Below are 9670 nucleotides of genomic sequence, written 5' to 3'. Positions count from 1 at the left end.
ACTCATCCCCATACCCTGATGCCCCCAACTGCACCCTACACCATGCTGCTCCCCACCACCGTGCCAAACCCAACTAGTCTTACCCCCACCAGTCCCGCTCCCAGAGTTCTGCAATGGACCGCCAAAGGAGCCTACTAGCAACCCACCAGTACTACTGGCAGTCTGGGACACACCTGCAGCAGCACATGGCTGAGAGGATGCTCCCTGCAGGGCACTGTGCTCCCACTCAAACACCTGGTGGCACTGCTATGCTCCATCTGTCAGAATTTCAGTCAAGCCGTGACTGCTTAGTGGTTTTACTGACAGATAAAGTTTGGTTCTTTGTTGGTCTTTTTATATTTTTTAAACAGACTCTACTGACAGCCATTTTTAACCTGATTTTTTTTAATGAGTCAGTAAATTTACCTAGAGTTGGCAACCCTGCTTGTTATGCACATAAAACTCACTGACCTCAGTGGTTACACCAAAAAAAAAATTTTTTTTTTTTTTTTTTTTTTTAAAATGTTATATGGTATGCTGGGCAGGTTCTTGCTTTAGTTAGAAAAGAAAAACATGTAGGGCACTATAGCTTCCTTAGAGTGTTGTTATGTTATGCTGTGGCTGATTTCCCAATAAGTGCCTATACACTGCTGTCCATACTGGATGGAAGTACGTTCAATGTTTATAGTGCCAAAAAGAAAGAGAAATCAAGCCGCCCCTTAGTGGCAGTTGCTTAACACATCATAGGCCAGGAGTTCAAAGGCATTTCAGTGCTTTAAGATTTAAAGGTAGAGGTCTAGTGGTTTTTCAAAAGCTCATACTTCCTATTGGTATAGCTTATTACAGAGAAATTAACACATTACCTTTCAGGAAGCGGGATACATCTTCCAGCTGAGGGATATTGTCTTCTCTGTACCCACAGTACTTGGTGAGTAAGGGTAAGTTTTTAAGGTACTCTCTGCAGGCATGGGTTGGGTAGAGCTTGTTAAGCTCTCGGAAAACAGTGCCCCAAGTCTTGATCTCCTCCTCAGTGAATTCAATCTTGGGAATTGGGTCACCACTACAATGAGAGGGAAAGGCAAATATGTTAATCTGTACTGAATGTCTTCTGAAATGCATAGCTTATTTACCTAGCAATAGTTATACTTCTGTGAGGTCCAGTTACAATTAGGATCCCAGTGAAAAGGAATAATACAAACCCCAGGAAAGATGAGACTTCTGCTAGAAGTCTAACAGTTTGACATAACTCTTATTCAAGACTTTCTATTGACTTTAGGGGAACTGGGTCAGGTTTTAAGATCCCTACCTTGCAAAAAAGTTTACTTAGAAGCTTAACACTGCACACTAGATGTAAAATTAAACACTCTACAGATCAGGAGCTAACAAACACTTTCTTTTTCCTAGAAGAGCTCTCAACCTGTGCATGAGAATTGTTCATCATCCTTTAAAAAGGAAAGATAATTATTTAGGTTCACATCACAATGATTCTAAACATCTAAATGTGCATTTGCCATGTGAAAATCATGCTCTGATACAAGAGTGATGAGTATCTGTCATAAAATGTATTAAACATTGCCTATCGCTTCTAATTAGCTTTCTGGTTCTCGATTAAGCTGGATTAATACGAGGGCATGATCCAAAGCCCGCTGAATGCAATGGGAAAGCTATATCATGATTCCAAGATGGCCCGAGTAACAAATGTGATAAGCATTAGCCTCACAAGGAAAACTGTGTCAATATAGTGACGACTTAACAATACTGTTTTCCTACAATGGTGGTTGATTGGATTAGCATATGCTGTTGCTGTGGTTCTTATAACATTTTTATGTCATTCCCAATGGAGACTGTTAATCCAGATAGACAACATCAATTTGAAAAGTAAGTTCAGAGGCAAAATTATAGCAACGGGTAAGAGGATAATTGTATTTGACACAAGGAGATCCTGCAGTAGTGTCTTAAATACTAGAAGTCCCCTTCCATTCAGCCTTTCTAATCTACTGTATCTAACAGACTAGTTTGAATAACTAGAGCAATGGTTAATTTTCTTGCTTCATTTATATTTAATAGCCAGCAGGCTAGATACCAACTCCTAATTCCCACTTCTGTACGTCATTCCAACAGCAGATGTCTACCCACAAAGTCACCATGAAGCTTACAATTTTACATCATGTGCTCCACATCCCCTCAGTTTATAGGACATGTCTAGGGAAGCTGGGAGAGTGAGCACAAAGGCATGAGGGAGGTCACCAACATGTAGTGCATGCCACTAATTCCTAGAAGGTGGAATCATTGCAGTGTAAACCCTGTAGCTGGCCCAACTGGCCAGCAGTGATTAAGTTATGATTTGACCTTTAGTCCAGCTGGGAGTCAAAAGGAGCAGTAAGGTGGTTTATTTGGCAAGGAGCACTAAGGTGCCAAACCCAGCTCAGGGAGACCTGGGCATCTGGCCTGGAGAACAAATTATTATTATTTCATCCATTTCAATATTGCAAAGCAAAAAGAGACCCATTTTGAAAGGAGATAAACTTACTGTTTGTATTTCATAGCCAGGTCTGCAAAATACTTTCGCCTCTTACGATACACATTGTCTTTGAAACCCTGCAAGTGCAGAAAAAAAAAAAAAAAAGGATACATTTCTATCTTGCAACAAATAAGCCTATTCAATAAAGAAAAGGGGTGGTTGAGTTTTGTCACTTAACACAAACAGGAAATACAACCATTAAAGTAAAAGCATGTTCCGTGAAAATGGATGGTCAAGATAGGAGCCTGCTAAATGTTAAGTGAAACCTTATTTAATAAGTGCATTCCCCAATTAAATCAACAATCAGCAATTTCATTGGCTAAATCAAGGGTTATGCACATATTCTGTAGACAAGGATTCCTTTCTTTTCACTTACACAACACTGCTGTTTAACTTATTATTCTTAATCGCAGAATTTAACTGATTGTTCTTAATCAGGTCAATGTAATTTCTCTTTTTATAGTGGCAAGCAGGGAATATGCTAATAACAAGGGAGGAAAATTACTTAAAAAAAAAATCGTTCCCCTTGACTATTCAGGCCTGTGCCTGCTATTTTACTCCAGCCAGACTCCTCTTAAAATCTACTGAAATTGAAATCAATGAGAGCTATGCCTAAGCAAAGACAACAGGCTGAAGTTCTTAGGTGTTACATTCCCCAAACCACAAAGCTATCGAAGAAAAAAAGAAAGAAAAGAAAAGAAAAACTATGATCTGTTTTCATTTATTGTTGCAAACAGTAGAAAAGCTACTTACTGGGTGGTCAGCATCCAAATCAGACCCATACATCAGAACACGGTTTGCACATTTATCCAAATCTGAGATCTTCTTAGGAAACCAGGGGATATTCTCCATGTCTAAAGAATGCATGACATCCACAGTTATTAATAAAATTAAGTGCATTCAAAGAGGAAATACCAGTTACAAGTTAGTCAAGGCAGTTGCAAGTGAACTTCATAAAGTAAAGAAAGAATAAAAAGCCCACTGCCTATCTGGCACCAACACAGCATCTATCACTTCCTCCCGTGTCAATAAAACATTCTGTTCAGAGAAAAGAGAGTCACTAAAAATAGTGGGGAAGGAAACAGTTAACTAAGGGCCTGGAACTAACATGGTTTTTCTGTGGTTTTTATTATTTCTATTTGTGCTATAGTAATGTCTAGAGGTCCCAAAGGAGAGGTGTCCCATTCTACAAGCCAGCAAAACAAGGCTACCTCGGTTCATCTTCTACAAACCATGCAGCAAGAGCAAGCATGCACATATGTAAGAGGAGTTAAAGGCAGTGTGGGCTTACTGCACATCAAGTCTGGTTTTTGTTTTTTTTTTTCCTTCTGACATTACCATGAGCTGGTTGCCCTGCTTGTGGCTGGTTGTTTCTGCAAAGCCGAGTCAAAGCAAAAATGGATACAAATTCCCCCAAATTAGACTGTCAGCATTCTGCACCCACTCTGCAGTGGCAATAAAATCCAAGATGCAGAACAGCAGAGAATTAGAATTCCTACCTGAGGGAATTGCATGCAAGGACCCTTGTGTAGGCATCACACCAGCTACTGGTCTGGAATGATGCTTCATATCTGTATGTGGAAGTCTGCAGACACTGTACATCTGTGGTCTTGGACCCACTTTCTATACCCAGCCCCACATTTAAACTACTGTCCAGACCTCAACAGCTGTAAGTCTCTTACTTCACCCACACCTTTCGTAATGGAGACTGAGACTATGGCTGTTATGCTGCACTGCTATATAACCATTCTCTTGGGTGGATCTTCCTTCCCCAATTAAGGATGGTTTTTTTTCTCCACACAAGTTCAGTATTAACCCAGGCTCCACTTCCCACACTAGGAAAAAGGAAAAGATGGAAACAAGGGGAATGACCAGCATCCCCTGGATAAAACAAGGACTCTATGGAGTGAGAGTTTCAGCATGAGAAAAAGAGTACAAGAGGGTATCTCTACGTGGGGGAGGGAATATGGAAGCCCTTCTACAAGGAAAATCAGAATGGGTGTGATGTGCAGTCAGGGATAACTTGTACCAATTTGAAATGGGGAACTATATTCTCATCTAATATAAATCTACATAGCCCAATTGATTTCAATGAAACAAAACTGGCACATCCAACCTGAGCTCCTCCAACAGAAAACATAAACAAGTAATGGGGGTACAGGAGACTAATTCCCCAAACGGTTGACAAAAATATTTTAAACCAACATATTAAAAGATGTTTCTAAAACACCCTTTTTTACTTACCATCCTCCTGAACAGTGAAGCCATCTGTGGGATTCATAGACACAACATTAACATGGGATTTCAGGAGGTGGAGGATTTCATTCAGCTGTTCCCTGTTACTGTCACAGTCCACAAAGATCTCGAACTCTGAATTTCTTTGCCTTGACTTTCGAGACTCTATGTGAACCAGATTCACGTGTTTCTCCTGTTCATAAGAAACAATGTTTTAAGACAGCTTGATGAGATAATCTACACGGTTTGCCAAACAAATTTTCTGCTGCTTGGCAGTAGCTCTAGGAAGTCATTTTAGTCAGCCAGTTGTATAGATAGCAGTTTATTTTATTAAAAAAAGATAAGATAGTTTGTTTAAAAACTGCCATAGAAACAGTCTAGAAAGTTACCATAGAAAATTAGAGGGGCTATTTTTTTCTGTTTTGACCTAAAAGGTAACACAGTAGAAATATACTATATTTAAATTATTCAGACAGAGAAAGTCATAATAAAGCTGATCAAATCCCATTTTTCTGCCAAACTTTCCACTGAATAATGACAGACTAAAATATGCAGGTCAGTTATAGTAGACAGGAAAATTGATTAGCAATTGAATCAGTGTAAATCTCTGACTGGCAGTGAAGTCACCATACATTTGTTTCCTTTTCAAGTAAAGGAGATGCTATGTTTTCCATTAGTAACATTAAGTTAATCTGAAAGCAAGGTCCTTCTCACTAGGTTCTACAAACACGAATAAATAAGGTTCTCTAAGCAATATTGCACAAACTCCATGCTGCAACTGGAGGTACAACTGCGGCACATAGAGGCATACACTCTTCTAAATTTAATCTAGCTAGCTAGGGTAACAATGGTAGTGAAGATGCACAGATTAGAAATCCACAGGCGCACCCAGCATTCACAGTAGGCTTGTGCAGCCTACACGGAAGTCTGCCATGGGGTCAACACTGCTATTGTTATACAAACTAAGTAGATTAAAACTAGTACAGTTATATGCTGTAATCCATCCTGTGATGACTCCTCACTCTCCCCAAACACTGAAAGTCCTATATAGACATTGTGCTAAGATTCAGAGTCAGATATTCCTCAGCACACACAGCAACAATGCAGCCTCTTCAATCAATAAAGATTATTTTTTGCGGGTCCAGAAAAAGAATTCAACCAGCCCTCCTACTGCAAGATGGTTATCACCATCAAGGACATTTTCAGGAGATAAGCAAAGCAAGCAGTACCAAATAAGCCCAAGCTGCCAGGTTAAGTGCTGAACTTCCCAGCATCCGAGGTCTTCTACCCCAGCCCCTACTTCTGTAGACATGGTTAATTATGGGATCCAAGCTGAGACAGTATTTAAAGGCTAGGTCTCTATTAAATAAAGGATATAATTATGCTATGTGCTAAGTCTCTATATATTTTTTAAAAATCATCTGGAGAAGTGTGATAAGTACATACCTGAAAGAGTTTTAGGGCCTTTACAAGTCCTCCAACTTCATTCTTTAAGGAAAAAATGATGGCTGCTCTACCTCTTTCAGATGAATTGTCTTTGTTCTCTTTATTGTCTTCAACCACCATGTAATTTGACTTATTTAACTAGATGCAAATAAGAAGGACATAGATTTTTTTGAATGGGCAACAGGTCAGAAAGAAAAAGTCTCCTGTAAGGTTCATATACTATATTTTGCCATAGGGTAGTATCAAATTTTGACTGGACAACTACAAAAATAAAGCTGACACCAAAATCACTATGCATAAAGTTAAGAACATGTCAAAACTTTGTGGGATTGGGGTTTACTATAGGCGTTTAAAATGTGCATTTGGACCCTTGTGCGAGGTCAATAATAAATTCTTTGTCAGTATAAAGTACGTATATTTCATCAAACTATAATTAATTTCACTGCCTCTAAAACCCCCAAATGAGTAGTGAAAGTAACATGAACTAGCCTGAAATACTCTTTAAGGGTTAAATGAAAAACTTGAAAAGATTGTTGTAGAGCTCTAACTCCAAAGCCACTGGAAAGATGGATTATGTCTTCATATGCTAGGCCTGAAATTTACTCTCTCTTGCATCCAAGTCAGGATTTTATATTCTTGCCGTTTAACTATAAGCTACTACTCTTACAAAGGAAGCAGACAAAAATCTAATGCAACCAGAACACTGGGCTGAACAAAACCTGTTAACTAAAAACTTAGCCCTAGTCTGATCAGCACCAACAAAACCAGTCTGTTTTCTCAGTTTCTTGCTACAGGCTTTAAAAAAAAAAAAAAAAACACACACCCAGATCAGGAGCAAAAATACTCGAAACATACAGCAAAGCTAGGCCATGTTGTTGAATGCACTACCAGGTGTAAAATCCTGATCTTGCTGAAATCAATGAGAGTTTAAAATCTGAATTGTAGCCTGTGGGTGACGGATATAAGTGGAAATGAAATGAAAACAATTAGAAGTGGTAAGTAATGTAAATAATTTTTAAAATGTAATGGTAAAAACATTCTGCTTCCCATGGCAGCTATGTTCAAACCTTGTGTAGAAATCTAAAAAGGTACGTGAGGGACTAGAGACCTGGTCTGGCTGTTATCTGTAAAAGCCACTGCAGGCAGCATGGGATATAATGCTATGAAAGAGCTGTTATTGATCTATTCTATCTGGCTGATGTCTACTTAGTTGGGATTGGAAATGATAATGATAATAAAACTGCAATAAAATGGGGGAAATGTGTTCATGAAACTACAAATTCTCATTTTAAAATTAATTCTTCCTATTTTAATCCCTCTGAAATTCAAAATTGGAAATCCAAATATTTCTATGTCCTAAAGAGCGGCTGATGAAACAGGGAAGCGCTGCATCAAAAAGCTCTCTTAAAATTTGCTTATTTAATTCTCCAAAAAAAAAAAAATTAAAAAAAAAATGGTCAGATGAAATTAAATAAAAATGGTGTGCATTCTTACTACATATTCTGCTTGATGAAAAATTTGAATTACATTTTCATTTAATGTTTACAATTATTTAAATTTTCAGAAAAGGACTTAAGTGGATTCTATACACTAGTGAGTAGTTTGGAGCATGAGCATTTTATATCTTACACCATTGGCTGATCCACGGTTCACTGATGACAATGAAAATACTCCCACTGACTTGCCTGAGCTCTGGATTAGGCCCCTAAGCATCTCTAAAGATTCTTTACTATAGGATGAATGTTGATTTTGCATAGATAGCAATACTAATATTGTCACATAGGTTCCGATTCAACAAAGCACTTAATTCCTGCTGACTTTCATAGTCTTAAATTCTTTGCTGGAAGTGGGCCAGAGGTTTTAATCCAGAGTCCACTGAACAGAGAGTTTTTTCAATGGACTTCAGTCGTCTTTGGATTAGACGCAGGAAGGACATAGTTAAAAAAAAAAAAGAGCATTTGAAGAGTCCTCCCATAAAGTGGACAGAACAGGAAATCTAATGATCCTTCCAATGGACAATGATGGTACTCTCAAATGCAAAAGTCCTTATTTCCATTCAGTGGGTCAAACTTTAGTCAAGGCTCTGCATTAGGGGTATGTAGAATGGGATGTCATGCTCCAAGGGTAACAGCTGTCAGACAGCAAGAGTATTTCATATAACAGATTGCCCTGATGAACTGCTAATGATTGCCTTATAACCACTGCCTAAAAAGATCTGACAGTTACTAATGATGTAACAAAGATGTACAACTGGGTATAAAATGTAAAACTTTTCCAAGCCAACATTGCAATATCTTCCCATTTCACATTGATTCAGCTAAGAAAATGCTGAAGTTAGCATCAGTATATGTAGTGATGTTTTCAGCAATTAGAAAACACTAGACATAGAAAACACATAAAAGTGCATATTGTCTATTCCGGTATAATCTCTAAAGTGTATCTAATCTTACAAAATTGAGAATAGAAGGGAAGCTGGAACCTTCAAGTGAACAAATCCCTAGAACACAGGATATATAACTGTGCAAGGGTAAAGACAATATTGAAGTCCAATACTGAAGACAATATTACTGGAAGTCCAAATACAATATTGGACTTCCAATAATAATGTTCTCAAAAATTAAGAAAAAGCAGGATGGAAGAGAACCTTTGCCAACCTTTGATGCAAGAACATGGCAAAAGTAAAGTAGCAGCGTAAAAAAGGACTGGATTTTTTTGGGGGTTGATATCTTTTACTGAATCAACTGCATCCTTGAAACAGAACTACACAAAAACTTTCAAAGTGCAGTGCATTCTTTTTCAGGTAATATAAAGTATTACTATTCAACATCAGACACAATCTAATTCCAATTGTACCTCTCATTTACCTTTGTCTGATTCTCCCCCCACTCCTTTTCTTGTTGGTACTCATGAGTCCCTTTCAAAGGAACAGCATTTGGGAAAAGCTAGAGATGTTTTTGTTGAATTTAAAAAGAGTTCTCTTTTCAGAACAGAAAGTAAAAGTGCATATAATCCGTCTACCCTGCGATTCAACCAGGAACAGAGGGGAAAATTATTCCATAATAAACATCTCATACACCTCAAAGAAAGTCCAAGGTGATACTTAGATTTGACATTCATTCTGCTTCTAAAGTAAGGTAACAATCACAAAGAGTAATCTTTCACACTTGGTTATATATCAGAGTCAAAAGAGAATAGAACCCATAAATCACAAGCACAATTCAAAAAAAAAAAAAAAAAAAAAAAGAGGTCACATTTCACATTTTAGGCACTCCAAGATCCACGGATGCAAGTAGAGTTATTCAAAATACATAGGGCTGTATCTGAAACTAGAAGCCACATTGCCTGGAAAATGCTCCTCTTTCTAGAATGCCTTCAGTACAATCATACTGCTACGATTAAATGGAGAGTTATTAAATGGAGAGTTATTAAATGGAGAGTTATTAAATGGAGAGTTATTAAATGGAGAGTTATTAAATGGAGAGTTATTAA

The 9670-nt window shown here is 37.9% G+C and overlaps 1 protein-coding gene across 1 annotated transcript in view; it reads right to left on the bottom strand.

Annotated features, from left to right (window-relative positions):
- TPH1 (tryptophan hydroxylase 1) overlaps window positions 1-9670 on the bottom strand; it is a 23076-nt gene that overhangs the window by 11200 nt on the left and 2206 nt on the right. Inside the window, exons 2-6 of the mRNA XM_019552284.1 lie at window positions 6182-6319; window positions 4745-4928; window positions 3254-3354; window positions 2510-2577; window positions 843-1039 (exon numbers count right to left, since the gene is read on the bottom strand). Of these exons, the coding sequence (XP_019407829.1) occupies window positions 843-1039; window positions 2510-2577; window positions 3254-3354; window positions 4745-4928; window positions 6182-6319 (688 nt within the window). The remainder of the gene's footprint in view (window positions 1-842; window positions 1040-2509; window positions 2578-3253; window positions 3355-4744; window positions 4929-6181; window positions 6320-9670) is intronic.

Source organism: Crocodylus porosus, unplaced genomic scaffold (genome assembly GCF_001723895.1).
Source record: "Crocodylus porosus isolate Cpor-Errol unplaced genomic scaffold, CroPor_comp1, whole genome shotgun sequence".
NCBI classification, from domain to species: domain Eukaryota; kingdom Metazoa; phylum Chordata; order Crocodylia; family Crocodylidae; genus Crocodylus; species Crocodylus porosus.
This window is presented reverse-complemented; position numbering and strand designations above follow the sequence as displayed.